Genomic DNA, 21908 nt, shown 5'->3' on the forward strand with positions numbered 1-21908 from the left:
ATTCATGTCACATTTAATTTGAGATTTAAAAAGGTTGCTTTTATTCATTGCATCAGGAAATGTCCACCTTTCAACTCCATTTTATTCTCATTTATCTCACTGCGGCAGCTGCAAACTGAGGAACCAGTGACCAATGTTTCGGTCAGAAGTCATGTGGTGTTGCAAGCCAGTCTCACGGCATTTCGTGTTATTGTCACGAAATATAATCTATTGATTCGTGTTCACCAACACGATTTCCCCGTTTTTTTCCGTGTCACAGAACGATTTAAAAGCAATGTAAATAACAAATTAGAAGGAAAACAATACAGATTTCAGTATTCTGACAGAACTATTTTAGAAGCAATGTATTTCTATTGGTAGAATGTTTCGTGCCTGCACCAAATAATAACTAATTAGATATTTCAGTATTCTGAGGCTCTGAGCCCCATTTCTTTTCTTCACGGATGGAAAAAAACTCCGACATTATACAACTTAAAATAAAAACAATAATCGTGGCTTGATATCGAGTAAGAATGTTTTTATGAACCCCGCAGCTTCCGGTCTTCCAAGACGTGGTGCAGGCACCAAACATAATAGAAATACATTGCTTTTAAAATCGTTCTGTGACACGAAAAAAAGGGGAAAATCGTGTTGGTGAACACGAATCAATAGATTACATTTCGTGACTATAACACGAAATGCCGTGAGACTGGGTTGGGTATTTGACCAAATATACTAAATGTAAACTCTACATCCATTCTTGCATAAGAGCCGTGTGCAGCTCCTATAGCTTATACGTTTACCTCAGGGTTTAATTCAAGACATTTCACAAATACCAACATTTGCACATAATTCAGTTATTTTTATTACATCAGGTGCACATGTCCTCATAGTAAAGAAATATCGCTCATCCCTTTATTGTCAGTCGTCAATGTGCCTAGCTGCAAAACTGTCAAACTGAAGGAGGTGAGGTTTGAAAACGTTGATATGAAAGAAAAAACTGTAACAGGCGTGAAACCATCTTTAGTGTCATTTGTCCAACTGAAGATAAAGTGTGCTTCAGTTTGTTCAAACGGAAAATGTAGTTTCCTCAAACCATCTGTAGGTCAATTAAGACACTTGCATCTGAAAACACAAACATTTTATTTTGCACCTCCAAATCATTCATTAGAGAGTGAAGGCATTTTGAGTTCTGAGATCTCTGAGTCTGGACTGCTGCTGCCGCTGCGGTCGCTGTACGTGTCGCTGTACGTGTCGCTGCAGGAAACACAAACAACAGGTATTAATCACCTGATCACAAAAACTGTGTTCAATTATCCACAAACTCCAAAAACAAAATACCCATTTGGAATATTGAGTGTTAAAGGTTACAGAAAAAAAGAGCCCATTAGTATATTACTGGTACGATTTTAAACATTATATCTTTGTTATGGAAATAATCTCTTTCTCCATGAGGAACAATTAAGGGAAACTTGGAAAAAAATGGAAGTGATATATTTCCCAAAGAGGATCCTCCTTTCCTTAAATATGCTTTAGTATATTTATGTATAGTATGCCGGCTGCCTTTCACTGAATACCCCTGCAACAATAGTAGTAGCATTAGTAGTAGTATTTATAGTATTGTACCGTGGTGATAGCCGGCAGCCCTTCACTAAATACCCCGGCAGTAGTAATAGTAATAGTAGTAGTAGTAGTAGTAGTAGTAGTAGTAGTAGTAGTAGCAGTAGTAGATAGTATTGTACCGTGGTGATAGCCGGCAGCCCTTCACTAAATACCCCGGCAGTAGTAGTAGTAGTAGTAGTATTGTACCGTGGTGATAGCCGGCAGCCCTTCACTAAATACCCCGGCAGTAGTAATAGTAATAGTAGTAGTAGTAGTAGCAGTAGTAGATAGTATTGTACCGTGGTGATAGCCGGCAGCCCTTCACTGAATACCCCTGCAACAATAGTAGTATTAGCATTAGTAGTAGTATTTATAGTATTGTACCGTGGTGATAGCCGACAGCCCTTCACTAAATACCCCGGCAGTAATAGTAGCAGTAGTAGCAGATAGTATTGTACCGTGGTGATAGCCGGCAGCCCTTCACGAAATACCCGGCAGTAGTAGTAGTAGCAGTAGCAGTAGCAGATAGTATTGTACCGTGGTGATAGCCGGCAGCCCTTCACTGAATACCCGGCAGTAATAGTAGTAGTAGTAGTAGTAGTAGTAGTAGTAGTAATAGTAGTAGTAGTAGTAGTAGGTAGCATTTATTGTGTGTACCGTGGTGATAGCCGGCAGCCCTTCACTAAATACCCGGCAGTAGCAGTAGCAGATAGTATTGTGGTGATAGCCGGCAGCCCTTCACTAAATACCCGGCAGTAATAGTAGTAGTAGTAATAGTAGCAGTAGTAGGTAGTATTTATTGTGTGTACCGTGGTGATAGCTGGCAGCCCTTCACTAAATACCCCGGCAGCTTCCCGGCGGCAGCCAGCAGCAGACCCAGGTACGGGGGGGAGGGCTTGATGGGGCGGGAGGTGAACTCTGGGTGGTACTGAACCCCCACGAAGTACGGATGATCTGAAAACAGAAACACAGTCCAGTCACAAACACCATCAGTATACAAACCGAGCGGTGACAGGTCGAGTCCTAAAACCCTGACTTAGCTTTAACCACTTCCTGTCCCCTAGTCTGGAAGTCAATGGTTTTCTGAATGTGTTTTTGGTTGTTATCCTTTCATAAGGTCTGTGACACAAGCTGAAGAGATTTAACGTTTTGTTCTCAAACAGAAGTCCCATTGAATCAGGGAGATGCTGCCTTCAGGGAACATCACAGAAACTACCACCACTCGGTCAAAGGCAAAAATCGTGCAGCCCTACTTTAAAACCCCGAGACATTTTATTTTAGTTCCTTCCTCTCACCGTCGAGCTCGATGACCTCCATCCTCTCTCCCTCCACGTCCTGACCCACGAAGCGGAGACCTTTCTCCTCAAAGTGGCTCTTCAGCTCCGGGTTCACCTGCACGGGACAACAACGTAATGAAATACAAACATACACACACAACCGTCAGTGAGGTGGGATCGGTTTAAATAACCTCTGATACACGGCACATATATGTGACCCGCTCTCTGGAAGCCAGTCGGAAGCAAAGCCAGGGATCTCCTCTTTCCAACAGTGTATTTTGTCGGATTGCGTCCCTTCAGTAAAGGATCCAAGTGTTGTTAAACTCTGCAGGTGAACGTACCTCAAAGCGGTGTCTGTGCCTCTCGTCCACATATTCTGCGTCTCCGTAGAGTTTTCCTGGAACGCAGAGAGGCTGTTAGCAGCAGGTAAACAACAACAACACATTAGGCATCGGTATAACGCGTCTCTCACGCAGCACGCTGTTGTTGGTCATGAAGATGGTGCGTCTCTTCCCGAGCCGCATGGTGCCGCCCATCTGACCCGGGTTGTGTTCGGGCATGTCGATCACCTGCAGGGATCACAGGGGTAATCTGAATCTCATGCGCTTCCCAGGTAAACACAAAAGGTACATCACTCCTGAGTTCAACAACGGACTCACCACAGGATGCGTTGTGTCGGGGTTGAATTCAGTGGAGTTGGCGTCTAAGGAGAAAGCAGAAGTCCGTTTTTTAACTTAGCAATGAATGATAAGATAAGGGTAAGTATTAATGACTGTCGACATATTTCTTTCCCGATGTATAAAGCAGTTTGCTAATTATTCTAAAGCTTAAGTGTCTTCATATTGTTTAAAGGTCACATGTCATGCTTTTCTGGTTAGTACCCGTCCCCGTTTTTATGCATGTAAACGGTCTGCAGAGTCAAAACCCTCAAAGGGCACACTGTAGCGAGTAAAACTCTAACACAGAAAATACCTCCCCAAAACGCCTCGTTGGAGATACGTCACTGTCCATTTGATTCTTCCGGGTACGCATGATGTCACCCGTACCCGGAACGAAATGGACCAATCCGTTACGTTAAGCCCCCGCTGATTGGTCCAAATTGACCAATCCACGGACTTCCTCACACACTCAGTGCATGCAGCTCTGCTGATCTCTCCTCCCTGGCTGCAGGCTGAAAACAGACAGTTGGGATCGTGGCGAAATTCTCTCTGCAGACCCATTCTCACAGCGTCCATCAACCTTTTTCTTACTCAATATCAAGCCACACTTATTGTTTTTACTTCGGCTGTGACTTTGTGTGTGCTCAGGGTGAGTTTGGCTGTGTTTCGCTAAACAAGGAAACAACACCTCCACGGAGCTCAGCGCGATTCACAACGTCCCGACCAATCAGAGCACACTGTGCTCACAGGGAGGGGGGGGCTGGAGCTATTGGAGCTACAACGAGCCGTTAAAGGCAGAGAGTGAAATTCAGTGAATACACGTAGTTTACAGAGATGCTGAGAAACCAATGTGAGTTTGGAAAATTGCACAATGTTAATCTATTCTAGTAGACCTCAACAATGGAATTATGATCAGTGGAAATGGCCATGACATGGGACCTTTAAATAAATGCCCCACTACCCCATCTAGTGTTCAAAATATAACAAGCATTGTAACGGGTGCAACACTGAGTGATTTCGTTTTCTAGCTTTTAAGGATCCTTGTATATTTAAATTTGATGTTAACACTGGTCTTAAGTATTATTATTTTTACCTTAAATTGCAACTTATTTTCTTATATTATTTATGTTCACACCTCCAGACACCAAAGCAAACTCCTTGTATGTGTAAATGTACCTGGTAATAAACCTGATTCCGACACCATAACAAAACGCCACACCCAAAGCAATGAGAACCCCAGAGAGTTTGATTACCTGCCCAGCCGAGCGTGTTCCGGGCGAACTCGCACACAGCTAACTGCATCCCGAGACACACACCTGCAGAACCAGAGGTACACGTCAGACATTTTAAAACATCTCATAAGTATAGCAGCAGGTGGGAAAGATATCCTTCTCCTGACCTAGGAAGGGTTTCTTCTGTTTCCTCGCCCAGTTGATGGCGTGAATCTTTCCTTCAGTTCCTCGGACCCCGAACCCGCCAGGAACCAGGACCCCGCTGGAGACACAGAGGGTGTTAATACACATTCGAAGGTCCCCTGCTATACTGTTCTTCATCAAGATGTTATACGTCTCAGATATATACAGAGCCTGTCTCTGATTGGCTGAAACACCAAACAGATCATTGCAGCATTACCCATAATCCCCTCTGTTTCAGCCCTGTTTCCAAAGTGCTGATTCTCTGTCTGTTACTTTAGATGAAAACAAGGAGCCCCTCCCCACGCCCCTCTGAGAGACATTTGGTTACAAAGAACACAATGGTGCTCTAGGAGGAGATTCAGGTGATAAGGGGGGGGGGGGGGGGGGGGTTACCTTGGTTGCTGATTGGCTAATGGCTACACAAGACAACACATCGTTATGACATCATAAAGTGGCCAAAATCTGATCAGCTCATTTTCAGACAGGTTTTTATAAAAATGGATCAAAAAGAGAGAAAATCTTTGTTCCTGAAACTTTCAGAGTCTCTTTCCACAGCGGGGACACATGTTGATGTAGAAGAGACATGGAGAAGAGGGGACACATGTTGATGTAGAAGAGACATGAAGAAGAGGGGACACATGTTGATGTAGAAGAGACATGGAGAAGAGGGGACACATGTTGATGTCGAGGAGACATGAAGAAGAGGGGACACATGTTGATGTAGAAGAGACGTGAAGAAGAGGGGACACATGTTGATGTAGAGAGACATGAAGAAGAGGGGACACATGTTGGTGTAGAAGAGACATGGAGAAGAGGGGACACATGTTGATGTCGAGGAGACATGAAGAAGAGGGGACACATGTTGATGTAGAAGAGACATGAAGAAGAGGGGACACATGTTGATGTAGAAGAGACATGAAGAAGAGGGGACACATGTTGATGTAGAAGAGACATGAAGAAGAGGGGACACGTGTTGATGTAGAAGAGACATGAAGAAGAGGAGACACATGTTGATGTAGAAGAGACATGAAGAAGAGGGGACACATGTTGATGTAGAAGAGACATGAAGAAGAGGGGACACATGTTGATGTAGAAGAGACATGAAGAAGAGGGGACACATGTTGATGTAGAAGAGACATGAAGAAAAGGGGACACATGTTGATGTAGAAGAGACATGAAGAAGAGGGGACACATGCTGATGTAGAGAGACATGAAGAAGAGGGGACACATGTTGATGTAGAAGAGACATGAAGAAGAGGGGACACATGTTGATGTAGAGAGACATGAAGAAGAGGGGACACATGTTGATGTAGAAGAGACATGAAGAAGAGGGGACACATGTTGATGTAGAGAGACATGAAGAAGAGGGGACACATGTTGATGTAGAAGAGACATGGAGAAGAGGGGACACATGATGTAGCAGAGACATGAAGAAGAGGGGACACATGTTGATGTAGAGAGACATGAAGAAGAGGGGACACATGTTGATGTAGAAGAGACATGAAGAAGAGGGGACACATGTCGATGTAGAAGAGACATGAAGAAGAGGGGACACATGTTGATGTAGAAGAGACATGAAGAAGAGGGGACACATGTTGATGTAGAAGAGACGTGGAGAAGAGGGGACACATGTTGATGTAGAGGAGACATGAGGAAGAGGGGACACATGTTGATGTAGAAGAGACGTGGAGAAGAGGGGACACATGTTGATGTAGAGGAGACATGAGGAAGAGGGGACACATGTTGATGTAGAAGAGACATGAAGAAGAGGACTTTGCATAATATGTGTTATAAATACAGATTAATAAACTGAGCACTGACTCGGCGCTGCAGAGTTTCTGCCAGGCCTCGTGGTATTTCACCGGCTCCTCGTGCAGCGTGGACAGCTCCAGATTGGCCGAGTCGATGTTCTGAGGAGGGAAACCACCGGCATGTCATTGGCTGTTAGTTGAGCTTCAACTTGTGACTTTGAGCTTCATCGTTTCACGGTCATCACAAGTCTTTAATGCTAACTATTCATCATTTGAAAAGGCTATAGTATACAGTGTTGCTAGTAAAGATATTTCTATTTGATTAAATATAAATTCAAGACATTCCGTTTTAAGAGACATCTAAATCTTGTCTACTTTAAATGGACTGCTTTGGCAACATTTAAATTAAGTGTCGATTATAAAATGTTCCTTTTCACGGTGGGAGTGGAAATGAGGCTTTTGCATGACTGATATTATAATGTTCGTCCTCCTACTGGAGTCGTTGCCTAGATGGTGTGTGGCTTGATTTATGAAGGGAATAAAAGCTCGACCTGATTGAGAAGGGGTCGTGGCGTTTACCTTGACCTCCAGTTTGTGGCTGATGGCGAGCGCAGAATGTTCCAGAGCTTTGATCACCGAGGCGTACGAGTCGGAGAACTTTGTGTATTTACCAACCAGAGCGATGGAGCAGTGCTCGAGCAGCCGGTCGGACCTGAGCACAGACGGGGGGTAATGGCACAGAATGGATCATTAAACAAACTGAACTGTTATCAACTCCTATTATATTCAACTTTATTTTATTAACTTGCACGATTATCAGTCGTTTTGTGTTGCACTGTTGGAGGAGCCTGTTTCCGGGACTTGAACCGGTGACCTTCCAGTTGAAGCGCTATATAAGTACAGTCCATTTACACCGTGTACAAATTACAATAAACATCTTGAATCTCCAGTGATTTATTTCCTGTTGGAAGGTATTGTATAATCAGAATAATTGTTAAGTACAATATGTGTCGGGACATATTCCTACACTGTTGGTCAAGGCAATACATTATTGGGTTTTCGTTAAACTTTTAATAAAAATAAGGTATACTGTCTTTTTATTTTCTCTTTTCAGAAACAAATATTACATTATTGGTTATTTAATTAAATGTTCCATCATTCAAAGTGCACGTTTTATTACACTTTCAGGAACACCATTACAGTATTTTTATTATTATTACAATTTCAATAAGGTTAAATATTTTCTTTTGCACTGCCTATAAGGTTAAGAGAAATACCGTACTTTTCGGACTATAAGCCGCGACTTTCCCCCCCCCCCCCCCCCCATTTTTTTTTGTACAGCTAACGGCCACTAGGGAACCTCCTAAATCTATGGATTTCACAGTTCAAATTAACCACCTTTAACGCTATGGGCTCTAGGACCGGTCCGCGGCGGGCTCCAGCAGGAAAAGCTGGAGGCCGGAAAAGAGTGAGACAGGTCGCGCGCCAAAGTAAAAGTGGAACCGAGAGACAGAACGAGAGCAAGACAGACGGACAATTTAGCTGCTGCGGCTTATATGCAGGTGCGCTTTATAGTCCGAAAAGTACGGTATATATTGAGGAAATAATCACATTATGGGGGTTTTAAAATGCAACTTTTGATCAGGTTAATTTAAATTTTTCAAGACATTATTTGATTTCTGGGTGGCTCACCTGTCGGACATCTCTTTCCACTTGGTGAGCATGCGTCGCGGCCGGGTCTCCATCGGCATGTTGAGTCTCCGGGTCAGAAAGCCACAGACGCCCTGCTGCTCCAACAGCAGAGGGACTTTGTAGATGGAGGAGACATCGTGCACACAGATCACCTGAGGACAGGGAACACGTTCAGAAAGGGTTTTTATAAAAGGTCCTCCATTAGACTGTTCTTCATCAATGTATTACAGGTCTCAGACACATAGGGCTGGGTATCGTTTGAATTTCCACGATTCTGATTCTACTTTTCGATTCCGGTTGTTTGAGGGGCAGGGTAAAAAAATGTTACATGCTTCTTCCACCAAAGAAATTCCATTTATTCGAGAAACTTTTACACAGGTTAGTTTACAGTAATATTCACATTAATCAGTCTGTTTATATTCACTGCCATGTAACTGTAACCTGAGAACCACTGAAGCTACAACAGTGCAACAGTCCCCCATTTAAAAACAGTTCTTGTTGAGGAAAACAAGCATATCTGCCTTCTCAGGGCATACCGGGAAGTCATGTTTGAACATGTTAAAGTAAAATGCTTCAATCTGGTGCACTTTAAGCAGAATGACTAGAGACTAGATCCAGGGGGTACAACTCTAAACACCCATATGAAAAAGATCGGTTTACATTTTAATAATCAAATAAGTATGTGAACATAACCAGTAACCCATAGCCAATAACAAATACATGTAACGTATTTTATTTGTGTTGTTCATTCATATCTTATTTCTGCATATTTTTTTATCTCTCCAGTTTAAAACGATATGTCTGGTTTACTGTCCTATAGTTTACATTGGAATGATTTCAAACCTGTTTTATCCCAATAGTTATAAAGGAGAGCCTTGGAAATATGTGTTTACATAAATTGTGATCAAACCGTTTGAGACCCACTGAGATAACTTGGACTAAAGTGAACTATCTAACACTCAGAGTCCTTTACCTCACTGAGCTGAAGCTATCAGCCTCTCAGTCTGACTGGAGAGGACTCCCCTCCACATCATTGGAGAAACATCTTCTTCTAATATCCGTCAGAGCAGCTAGCACCAGATGCTAATAAGAACAGCGCGTACCGGTGCACCCTCCCTTTCTCCCTCGCACTTTGGCTGTGAGCTGCGGTTGCCAGATAAGCCAACAACCCCCATTTTCATCACTTGCAGCGCCCATCGTACAGGGCGAATGAAACGTGTAACCGGGATGAAAAGGGTGTTACATTTCCTTAATTATGAATGTTGTCACATCAAGGCCGAAAATTAGGATGAGCACCAACGGTCAAAAAAATAGTTTTCCCTCCCAGAGCTGTCGGCGCAGCGCCTCCACAGATCTGGCGCCCTAGGCGAACATCTATAACGCCAGTGCGACGGGCCGGCCCTGGTCCCAGGTTACACTGTAGGAAGTGTAGGTACAGGGTTGGGTTGTAACGGAATACAAAACTCAAGTAACTGCATTCAGCTCGCGTTACATTTGAAAAACGAGTAATCTGATTACAGTTACTTTCGTAAACCTGAAGTGAATACATTTTGGATTACTTATTGGAATTATTGGTGGAAAGATTTCCTCACAACATTTAATATTCAAGTAATAACAGCCGAATCATCACAGCCCACAAAACCTATTACCGCCGCAGATGGACCAAAATAGCGTATAAAAAAAAAATAGCGTTTGGATTTTGCATAATAGGAGCCCTTTAAAGGTTCTGCCGGGAGAAACGTACCTGCTCAGGTTCTACGTGACAGAACATGGAGATCTTCTCTTTCACAGAGTTCTCCAGAGCCGTGGCGCAGCGGCACATGATCTGCAGAGAGAGAGGGGACATCAGTGAAACCCAGAAACACCGGCAGGAGGTAGAGCCGGGTGCAAACTGAACACACGGGCATCACATCAGGGAAATGCATTAATCATCTGTATATTAGTGTTCACAGGTCACAGAGTTCACACAGCCACGCCTTTCATGTGACAGGTTACACGAGTTCAAAAAGATCAGGTAACCCTAGAAGAACTTCTTCTTGAATAAACTGAATGACCTCAAACAATGTTCATTTAGCTTGCCTCTCTGCGACAGTCTTATAATTATAGAAAGCAACATAGGAATGTTTGCTTAAGCAGATTTTCCATATGATGATATGTTCCACACACACACACACACACACAGAGAGTTAGCGAGCCTCACCAGATCGGGGGACAGTCCGAGTCCTCTGAGCTCTCTGACCGTGTTCTGTGTGGGTTTGGTTTTCTGCTCTCCTGTCGTACTGGGCTGCACACAACACACACACACACACACACACACACACACACACACACACACACACACACACACACACACACACACACACACACACACACACACACACACACACACACACACACACACACACACACACACACACACACACACACACACACACACACACACACACACACACACACACACACACACACACACACACACACACACACACACACACACACACACACACACACACACTATTATTAGTCTGCATGTTTGTTCAACTGCAAGATCCAACATGACACACCTGGACCAAACAGGCCCTTTGATAAAATACTAGACATCAAAACACTTTGGGTCGATAATAGATATCGCTAGTTCGCTTCAACCAGTTGAGGCCTGAGCCTGTTTCCAGGCCTCAGGCTCGAAGAAGACATTCCCAGAACAGATGACTGTCTTCTAAAAGGGGAACATTAATAATCCTTTTTCTCAAAGCAATGATAAACCTGTGAGTTGGATGCAGAAAAGTCAGAATCAATATAGAATTTTTTTATGTTAAAGTAAATTCAGATTGAACATAGTAAAAAAAATGGAAATTATAAATATACATCATCTAAACTATAACATATAATCAGTACCCTGTATCAAGACATTTGACCTTTTTAGAGATTTAGAAAGGTTTGTTTTGTCCCTGAACATAACCCGACCCACTCTGTGCTGCAGGCTGAACGGTTGCTCGTACTTTAAGCAGTCGTTGTGCAAACTTCACACGTGAACCTGTAAAACAGCGTCTCTCTCACCTGAGGGATGAGGCTGACGTGGATGTTGCAGAAGTTCTCTCTCTTCACTTTGAACTGAAACTGCCTGAAGGCCTCGATGAACGGCATGCTCTCGATGTCTCCCACCGTGCCGCCCAGCTGCAAGCAGACGCACGATAACATGAGAAACACATCATTAGCAAAGGCCTTAAATACGCTTAATTAATAACATGTCGTGGTCCACGTTATGGAGCATTCATACCTCTATTACACAGACTTCGGGTTCTACGCCGTCATCTTCCACGGGAACTGTCGCCTGTTTCACCACCCACTCCTGGATGGCATCTGTGATGTGTGGCACCACTGGAAGAGACAGAAGCATATTATTATTTATGTTAGTTAAATATTTCTCTGTGTCAAGAAACCCTTTACGAAGCTTAGTCCACAGTAATCACAACACCGTATTGTGACGACGGAGCTTGCTGCAAATTAATAATGTAGTTTAACTTTTTTGTCGACACACAAACAGTGATTTAGGTTCCTGAAAACAAAGCTTTTGTGAAACCCCTCGCGGCGGGAGGATGATCAGAGCTCTATTTTCAGTGCTCACGTTTTAGGCTTTTAATGCGCCCCGTTATCTCCTTTGTGATGCGTCACTAGAGGCAACATTTGATGCAACGGCGGGAATGGACCGATTCATTTGCAAAACCTAAAAATAAAACATGAATGAAATGAAAAGCAAGGAAGGACACGAAACGTGTTGGGTCGAGTTGAAATCTCTACCTAAATCTCATCATCTAACCATTTCCTGTTATATAACTAAAGCATGTTAGTGATCATGCTAGCAGCACTATAGCATGTTCAATTCACTACTACATGGCGTCAGCTGTGAGCTTTTAAATTAACGTCCCACGATGTTTTGTTAATGCAGTTTACTGTAGACCATTTTTTTTAGATAATCAATTATACATGGTATAATAATCGATTATTCCGAGAGACTAGTATATCAATGGTCTCGACAAAGCTTCAATTGAGTCTCTCAGTGTCCATTTAAACAAACGGAGAACTAATCTGGAGGAACAAAACTAAAAACAAGTTTTCAAAAATCCCTGTACATTTGAGTTAGTCCTTAAACAGAATGTTGTTACCCTGCACAGTCTTGCCCAGGTAGTCCCCCCTCCTCTCCTTGTTGATGACCGACTGGTAGATCTTCCCGGTGGTCAGGTTGTTGTCTTTGGTCAGCCGGATGTCCAGGAAGCGCTCGTAGTTCCCCAGATCCAGATCCACCTCGCCGCCGTCGTCCAGCACGAACACCTCCCCTGCGCGACAAACACAACACGTTTACAACATGCTGCGGCGTAATCACACATGTGCTGACTCATCATCTCCTGGGACGTACCGTGCTCATAGGGGGAAAACGTGCCGGCGTCTATGTTGATGTACGGGTCGATCTTGATGGCGGTCACATGCAGACCGCACGACTTCAGGATCGTCCCCACGCTGCTCGCTATGATGCCTTTACCGATGCCTGAGATCACTCCTCCGGTAACCAGGATGTACTTCATCGTGCCACTCTGGTGTCTGCAGATCGGAGAAAACCTGTGGAAAAGGAACCAATGAAAGGATAGCCATTATCAATATTGGAATTTAACAGAAAGAAATACATTTCAATTATACCGAGCAGAAAAATAGAAATCATTAAAATAATTTATAAAAAACTATTAATTAAGGTTAATTAGTAACTAGTTTTTAGTATTTTCTATGAAACAGGTGATTATGCATGGTGGTTGATCTTAACAGCTAACGAAAGCAACAACATGTAGCTGACAATAAGGCTATTGTACTAGTATAAATAAGACATTTAAAAAAGGCTTAAGGGGTCATTTAAAAGCAAAAAAGTAAAGAATTTTGAATTGCATGGGAACCAAATCAGTATAAGACAAAGAAAAACATGAAACAATAGATTAAAAACAGTATTCTACGAAGATTCAAGGATGATATCTACTAGTATTGGAGTTTATAGTATCTGCTTCATCAGTAGTATTATTATTTGTAAGGCTTTTGTACTAGATAAAACATTACGGTACAAGGTATTTTAAATGTAGAAAATATACATATATAATTTTTTTTTGACACAAAGGTTAAACATTATACTTGCATTTATATGAAGATATCTGACAAAGTAATGTGTTGTAGCTCACATGAGGCCAAGTTAGAAAGCATGTCTATGAAGGACAAGCTAGCTAACCATAACAATGGCTAAACCTCGATGTCCTTGTTCTATAACGTGGCTCTTTCTGCCAGAATATATAAATTAGATCATCATATAAACAATGCACATTTACCTCTTAAAACCACCGTTTGATAATAATCTAATGAAGTTAAAAGATAGAAGTTTTTTCATCCTTCACACAACAGATCTTCACGCATGGTACATAAGGAACGTTTGATTTAACACAGTGTGGGCCGAGCGGGTGGGGACTTCCTCATTCCGTTGTGTTATAAAGGGAACAGAGAGTAACCGCCCGCACAGGATACTCGCGTGAATAAATCCAGCCACAGTACCACAGTATTACCGCCAGCGCGATTAGCTTCGGGCTAACTGTTAGGGATAATACGATAATTACAATAAGACACCCAAAATAAATGCTTCTGAAGTGTCGGTGGGTAAAAAACGGACACGGTCAACAGCAACGGACTTCAATAATTGAGTTCAATTATAAAAACCGTCTGCATTTCGAAAAACCCACATCAAGCCCGACTAGAATATCTTCAAAATAAAAGCGGCGTAGATTTGTATTTACTTTTATTAAAAGAGAAGAGCAACCAAACTGCAAAATAGTTGAAATAAACATATATAATAGGGTTTTCGTACAACAGTGTTATGTTACGAGACTGTTGTTAAAGTTAAATCGGTCGTTATATAACAGTGCTATTTTATTTTGAAAATGTGTACCGACAACCATGCTTATGTGTTTTGTTCAGCTTGTAATGCAAGTGTTTCACAGCATCAAACATCAACTTACCAAAATATTCTTCTCTTCAAAACAAAATATCGACGAGGAAAAAAAGCTCACAAAACCTTTTACCAAAACAAAATATCGATCCAAATAGAAACGCTTTTTAAATGCTCCCTGGAAGAGCCATGTATCCTGCAGCTGATTCTACACGTGTCTGCAGCTGAACATCATTCATGAGTTCATTAGGTTCATTATATCACTACCCGATCTGCAGCTCTGCCCGATCTGCAGTGCGCATGTGCGAGATGGTCCGCCATATTGCAGAGCCATAGACAACTCCGGACGGCAACCCAAGTAGGACAATATTGACACAGTGGCTTTTGGCAAAACTCAAAAATAAAACGAGAGAGAGAGGAGTTATTGTTATTACAACGTGACTTCACTATTATGTAACAACTCTTTTTATTGGGTTGTTTTATTTGGGGTTAAGTACATTGTCAGCATAAGTGAGAAATGGATTTAACTTCTGCTCGACAGCTATCATACTGAATACATATTTACTGTGAATGTGTGCCAACATGTATGGCATATAGCTGTCTAACAGAAGTTAAATTCATTTCTCACTTATTCTGACACTTTATCTGTAATGGAAAAAGCTCTATCTGTCAAGATATGGCTTTATTGTATTTTGTCTTGTCTTTTTCTGTCTTTTGTTTCATGTTTTATTTTGAAAGGTCTTCACCTCGTGTCTTGCCTGTTTCTGTCCGTGTTGTGTTTTGTCTTGATCTGTCTTTGGTTTTCTGTCTACGTTGTGTCTTGTCTAGATCTGTTTTTGGTTTTCTGTCTGCGTTGTGTTTTGTCTTTAGATCTGTCTGTGGTTCCCTGTCGTTAGTTTCCCTGGTGTGTCTTATTACCCGATTGTGTGCACCTGGTGTCCCTGTGTCTTCTCCTCCCTCCTCACCTGTGTCTTGTTTGTATAATTAGTCTTGTTCTGTCTGTCTTTGTCGGTTCGTCTTGTGTTTGGACTTGGTCTTCGGTGAGTGTTCTGTTCGGTCTTTGTTTCTAGTATAGCCTTGACATAAAGGAGATATTTTTGACACTTAAATCTGTATTTGGGTCCTGCTTCCTGCACACACCGTAACTAGTGATGGCGAGATGAAGCCATATGAAGCTTTGAAGCGTTCCAGCCAATTGGTTCGCAAAAGGGTTCGTCTCATGAGGCTTCATCATGGGCTTCATCTGAACACAAACCCCCTGCTGGTCAAAGTGTGTAAAACAGGCAGATTGGACATCTCAACAGTGTGCTCTCTCTCATACCGAGTTCCCAATGAGTAAAGCCTTAGAATAACTCTAAACAACGAACATTAAATCATATTTTCATGTTAACACTATTGTATTTATTCCAGTTGAGTGATTGTGATTGAAAAGAAGTCACAAAAAAGCCATGGTCACAAATCTGGGTGTCAAAATCGACAGTGCTTTTAAATTAGATAAACAGCCTCACGTTTTTATCACTTGAGGCTCCTGTCCAAAATCAAACCGGTTTTATCCTTTTTAAACTTTGAGCGTGTAATTCATGCCTTTGTTTCAACTTGTTTAGATTATTGTAATGCACTTTATGCCGGCCTAAATAAGACTTCGCTGGCCCACCTGCAGCTTGTACAAAATGCTGCGGCGCGGCTGCTCACAGGAACCCGCAAGTTTGACCACATCACACCAGTTCTGGCTTCGCTCCACTGGCTTCCTGTCCATTTTAGAGTCCATTTTAAGATTGTATTGTTTGTTTTTAAATCTCTTAATGGGCTGGCCCGAGAGTACATCTCCGACCTCTTACAGGTGAGTAGTAATACAAATGCCACTTCAATCTCATTAGTATGCAGAAAAAGTGACAGGTCGCCCCGCCCCTTTTCGACCGGAAGTCCCGCCTTATTTGACCGGAAGTCCCGCCTTTTTATTTTGAAACCGGAAGTCCCGCCTCGTTCGACCGGAAGTAATTAAAATAAAAAAAAAAAAAAGAATAATAAAATGCCGTTGTTTTCAATCAATTAATATGCCTAGGATATATGTCCCGCCTCCTTACCACTTCCTGTGTGGTTAATCCTGTATACAGTATCGAATGTAACTTACAAATACTTGCAAATAACATGAAATTAATCAAAAGTAAGGCATCTTAAAACATATATTTAAACCTCTCTGTTTTTGCAAACAGGACATGACAGGACATGAGGGGAGAGAACATATGGTGGAGGAGGGGGAACACACACACACACACACACACACACACACTTTCCCCGCCCCTCACCCTCTCCCCCTGTCTAAATAAAAAGCCATCGTCTTTAGTCACTCTTAAATATTTTTCAAGTCGAGAGAAAATGGCCAAGAGACGTCTTGATATGAATTTAATCAGCGAGACACCGGTGACAACTTACAGCCATCCGTTGGGTGCTCCAAATCAAAGTAAAGCATATAAAAAACAGATATTTTAAAAAGTCAGCCTTTTTGCTAGAGGATAAGGGAGGGGGAAAACCCCAAACCCCCTATGGAGAAGTCATAAACCCCCTATGGAGACAAACATGTTGTAAACAGAGGGAGGTAGGTAGGTAATATACTTAAATATATATATATATATAGAAAGTCAGAGAATATTTATCAGAGGATAAACCATATACATTTGTACAAGTCGACACTGGTGCATTTTGTAAGAAAACAGAGTTTTCGTACTCAGACCGCTGCAACAATTTCAAGCAGATCTCTGTGATATGCAGTCGCTGTCCGAATATAATGATGGTTTTAATTATTTATTAACAGTCATAAATGTATTTAGAAAAACCTGTGCTGAAACATTAAAGAAAAAGAAGGGTAAGGTTACCAAAAAGCTTTTGATATAGTTTTAACACACAGCGAGATCCCTAAAAAGTCACTAACAGCTGCGGGGAAAGAATTCTTTTAAATAAAGTTTTTCAAAACTTGTTGAAGAAAAAACGGTATACAATATTATATATATATATATATATATATATATAACAGCCATTGACATATAGGCATGTAGGGTAGAAAGATTTAACCGTACGCTGAAAACTAAAATGTGGAGGTATTTTACAGCTAAAAAGACTCATAGATAGCGTTTTTTATGTATGACAACTTTACAACTGGTAGAAAGTTAAGTACTTTTTCTGAGCAGATTTTCTTTAAGACTGTGACTCTTAACACACCAACCCCCCGAGAGCCAGACATACTCATCCCCTTTTCAACGCATTTTGTTTTTGTCTTTCTCGCTTTTTTTTTTCCATTATATTTTTGAAAAAACTACATAGTGATTGCTAGCAAAAATACAACATGCAACTAATACATTATACAATATTACGACTTTTGGCGATATTTTCAACACAATATACTTGTACCCTTTTTTTTTTTTTTTTGTAGGACTTCAAGATATGTTGCATGTCATGCATAAACACGGTGTCATCTTTCTTGAAACTGACGTGCTGTCCGTTTTACAAACAAGTTATGTTTATGCTTCTTCATCCTCTGAATGTTCCTCCCCGTCCCTCTTCACAATAACAATCAAGGTGGATCTGTGAAATGAAACACCTCTTCCCAAAGCGTGACTACCCTATTGAGGGCATGCAGTAGGGGCAGTAGGGCAGTAGGGTCTAAATCGATGGGCCAGATATACTAACATGCAGAACGTACGGTATGTTTGAAAAAGACTAACCATTTATCCAGTTCAAGCTGTCTTTAAGATGTGACATCGCGCTCTGCACAAGCTTGTAAAATGCAGATGCCTCAAGGAGAGACTTGAAATATCCATACAGAGTTGGATGAAGAAGAAGAAGACTAACAAACAGCAGTCGGATGGAGAAGAAGCCAGGGACTTGTTCAATGCAGTGACTTTTTTCTTTAAGTAAAATACAAATGGGAAACTACTATGCAAAACGCTCTGTATATATTGATCATAATGTAGTCCTTACCCGTTTAATAAGTGTGATGATGGGGACGATTGAAAACAGAATGAGTAGTGACCCCCGTGTAAGCAGAATGGCTGAAGTTTGTAAACTAGAAGACATTTTGGATATCGTTCGTTCTGGCAGTACTATTCCGGGTCAATGGGAAATGATTGTAAACGAAACATTTAAAGTGGTCCTGGAATCTTCATTTTCCGAAACATTCTGTAACATTATCTCGGAAATGAAACAAACATCAACAGTGTATCATGTGCTCTCATTGTATGCTCTGTTTGTAGATGTAATGCATCTTTGCGTCGAAAACAGCATAGACGTGAATATTTTGACTGAAGTGAAAAAACTTCATCACGATATCTCCAGTAATATGGGGAATTCTAAGCTGGAGACTGTCCTGGGGATGCTACAATCAGTATAACTATTGATTTTGAAATTTTTGAAAAAAAAAGAAGTGGTTTTTTACATCTAAAAACTGTTGTCATCATTTTAGCAAGGGGAGCGTGTCTGATACATGTGTATTACAGTCCTTCTTGTTGTGTTTCAGTGTTTTCTGTGTGTCTGTACACACAAAGCACGCGTCATTATCTACTTTTCAGCTTTTATATACAAAGTGTATATTTCAGTAACTTTACCACAGAATTTAAGCATAAATCTGTCAAATGTTCAAAACAGCCTTGTTTCACTGAAATACCCTCAACATGACAAACTGCCATTATTACGAAATCTCCTCAAACAGAGTACTTTCTACAGATGAAGCCTTCCCACTCAACGCAATATGTCCCACCCACTCAGCAAATCATATAAAACTAAGGACGACCGTTAAAAACTAGCCATGGATCTGAGAAAAACCAAGTCTGATGTAGCCTGCCCTTATTATCACCAGGATAATGGATATGGGCTTAATGACTGAATGTTACAAAGTAGGGGAGGGGATGTCCCCGAAGAAGAGCTCTCATCTATATCATATCCATGTAAGGTTTTTAGGACAAAAGAGGACCATGATAACATGACATATGAAGAATATCTTTCTTTAAAAGATGGTATTATAGATAACCTTTATAGAAACAGTATATCTCATACCACTCGCCAAGATCGCAAACGACAATTAGCAGAAAAGAATAGAAAAAGTAAAGAAAAACGAAGAAAAAGAAAAAGCAACATGAAAAGGAGAAGAAAAATTAAAAGCAAACGCAGAATGCGAATAAAAAGAAAAGGGACCATAGGATGGAAAACTAAAAAGACAAAAAGAAGGAAGGTGAAAAGAAAAAGAAACAAAGTGAAGAAATTTAAACTAGAGGATGGTGTTGTAGAGCCATTACCGGATCATAATAATCTTATAGATCATCTCCCGCTAACCGACTGCTGCGAATGTGTTGAACAAATACCAAAAGCAATGTCAGAACTTTGCTTCAGTATAATGAGAGAAAAAGCGCGATACTGTGGAATTGCCCAAATTGGCGACAGTGCCAGAATATGTATTAAAAGACTGTTGGAGGATCTCTATTCTAGTGTCGGTTGTCATTACAGCGAAGGATACACCAAAACGTGTGACGACATAGACAAAGCTTTTGAAGACAATTATATGGTACCTGTCCTTACAGCTAAACAAATCCTACGCCAGGTATTCAACAGACCACAAGAAGCACAAGAAGTCCCAGAAAGGATTACATTCAGAGCTAATAATGGAGAAACCGAAGAAGAAGCAAAGCAGATTATAATCGTTGCGGGTGAAAGGATAGAGAATTTACATGTGATGTTAATGCATTTATCTGATATAAAAAATGCTTTCGTATACTTCCAAGAGACCCCTAAACATCTACTTGGGCTGTGTGAATTGAACGACAAACCGATCACCGTCAATGAAACGCGGAGAGAAGCAGCAGTGCAAATCGTTAAGTCTATTACCTTGTATGCACTACGACATTAACTTGGTAAAATGTAATATGTTTTCTATGAATTGTGTTGAATGTTGTGTTTTTTCAATTAAACAACCATTACACAATGAAAAATGTGTTTTATTTTTTTGCTTTCATATATAGTAATAGTATTGTAAACGAAACATTTATAGTGTATCATGTGCTTTCATTGTATGCTCTGTTTTTTGACATTGCTTTTGGTATTTGTTCAACACATTCGCAGCAGTCGGTTAGCGGGAGATGATCTATAAGATTATTATGATCCGGTAATGGCTCTACAACACCATCCTCTAGTTTAAATTTCTTCACTTTGTTTCTTTTTCTTTTCACCTTCCTTCTTTTTGTCTTTTTAGTTTTCCGTCCTATGGTCCCTTTTCTTTTTATTCGCATTCTGCGTTTGCTTTTAATTTTTCTTCTCCTTTTCATGTTGCTTTTTCTTTTTCTTCGTTTTTCTTTACTTTAGATGTAAAAAACCACTTTTTTTTATTTTTTTCACACGCAAAATCAATAGTTATACTGATTGTAGCATCCCCAGGACAGTCTCCAGCTTAGAATTCCCCATATTACTGGAGATATCGTGATGAAGTTTTTTCACTTCAGTCAAAATATTCACGTCTATGCTGTTTTCGACGCAAAGATGCATTACATCTACAAACAGAGCATACAATGAGAGCACATGATACACTGTTGATGTTTGTTTCATTTCCGAGATAATGTTACAGAATGTTTCGGAAAATGAAGATTCCAGGACCACTTTAAATGTTTCGTTTACAATCATTTCCCATTGACCCGGAATAGTACTGCCAGAACGAACGATATCCAAAATGTCTTCTAGTTTACAAACTTCAGCCATTCTGCTTACACGGGGGTCACTACTCATTCTGTTTTCAATCGTCCCCATCATCACACTTATTAAACGGGTAAGGACTACATTATGATCAATATATACAGAGCGTTTTGCATAGTAGTTTCCCATTTGTATTTTACTTAAAGAAAAAAGTCACTGCATTGAACAAGTCCCTGGCTTCTTCTCCATCCGACTGCTGTTTGTTAGTCTTCTTCTTCTTCATCCAACTCTGTATGGATATTTCAAGTCTCTCCTTGAGGCATCTGCATTTTACAAGCTTGTGCAGAAAGGCTTCCGAAGCGCATCCTATCCTCAGTTTATCCTCGCAAATGCCTTTTTCAATAAGACTCTGGTCAATCACTGCAACGAAGTCGGCGAGCCAAAGTCTTTTCATTAACGCTTTGTAATTGTTTCTGAAGAAGAAATCGGGCATGTCATTCCGACAATCGTGTTGCCTCTGGTCGGGGTTACTGCGGCGGCATTCTTTGCAGATTTCTTTTCTGTACCGATACATCACCATCTCTAGAATATAAAACAATTCCGATTTCACTGTGTCCCTAAACCGAGACTTCTTGACCCGAGGAGTAGCATCAGCAGCAGTAGTACTGCAAGATTCGGGTTTCCCACATGGTGGTGTCGCTGGTGGACTCTGTTCCTGACTGCAACTCGCGGGGGGAGTCTTGGCTTTTCTCTGCTTCATGGCTAGTTTACAACGATCGTCTTAGTGAGGTCCTTCGTTTTAGAAGATTTGCTGAGTGGAGGGTGGGGCTCATTGCGTTGAATGGGGGAGTCAATTATAGAATTGAGAGTTTTTAGAAAAAAAGTTCTTTAAG

At 41.1% G+C, this 21908-nt stretch overlaps 1 protein-coding gene across 2 annotated transcripts; it reads right to left on the reverse strand.

The window, feature by feature from the left end:
* Nucleotides 1-1103: 1103 nt before the first annotated feature.
* On the reverse strand, nucleotides 1104-14622 carry ctps1a (CTP synthase 1a). 2 transcript variants are annotated; one of them, XM_034094418.2, is made up of 18 exons: nucleotides 14417-14622; nucleotides 12790-12989; nucleotides 12539-12709; nucleotides 11653-11753; nucleotides 11433-11549; nucleotides 10576-10659; nucleotides 10120-10200; nucleotides 8376-8527; nucleotides 7263-7395; nucleotides 6754-6842; nucleotides 4917-5011; nucleotides 4771-4833; nucleotides 3518-3561; nucleotides 3331-3427; nucleotides 3200-3255; nucleotides 2877-2973; nucleotides 2391-2535; nucleotides 1104-1236 (listed from the first exon to the last, which is right to left on the reverse strand). In XM_034094418.2, exons 2-18 carry the CDS (start codon nucleotides 12953-12955, stop codon nucleotides 1140-1142), a joined length of 1788 nt encoding a protein of 595 aa, XP_033950309.1. In that variant the 5' UTR covers nucleotides 12956-12989; nucleotides 14417-14622; the 3' UTR covers nucleotides 1104-1139. The 2 variants fall into 2 exon arrangements, with proteins under 2 accessions (XP_033950309.1, XP_033950308.1); XM_034094417.2 differs by lacking the exon at nucleotides 14417-14622 and adding an exon at nucleotides 13736-14041.
* Between the last annotated feature and the right edge of the window lie 7286 nt (nucleotides 14623-21908).

The sequence above is a fragment of the Pseudochaenichthys georgianus genome, chromosome 11, assembly GCF_902827115.2.
Source record: "Pseudochaenichthys georgianus chromosome 11, fPseGeo1.2, whole genome shotgun sequence".
NCBI classification, from domain to species: Eukaryota; Metazoa; Chordata; class Actinopteri; order Perciformes; family Channichthyidae; genus Pseudochaenichthys; species Pseudochaenichthys georgianus.

What these genes read in the sequence shown, in the direction of transcription:
- ctps1a (XM_034094417.2), bottom strand. Translation starts at nt 13,794, where the DNA reads ATGAAAAAACTTCTATCTTTTAACTTCATTAGATTATTATCAAACGGT. An exon ending in CCGAAGTCTGTGTAATAGAG is followed by an intron (nt 11,550 to 11,652) that starts GTATGAATGCTC and finishes GTCTGCTTGCAG; the next exon opens with CTGGGCGGCACGGTGGGAGA. An exon ending in ACGTCAGCCTCATCCCTCAG is followed by an intron (nt 10,660 to 11,432) that starts GTGAGAGAGACG and finishes TGTTGTGTGCAG; the next exon opens with CCCAGTACGACAGGAGAGCA.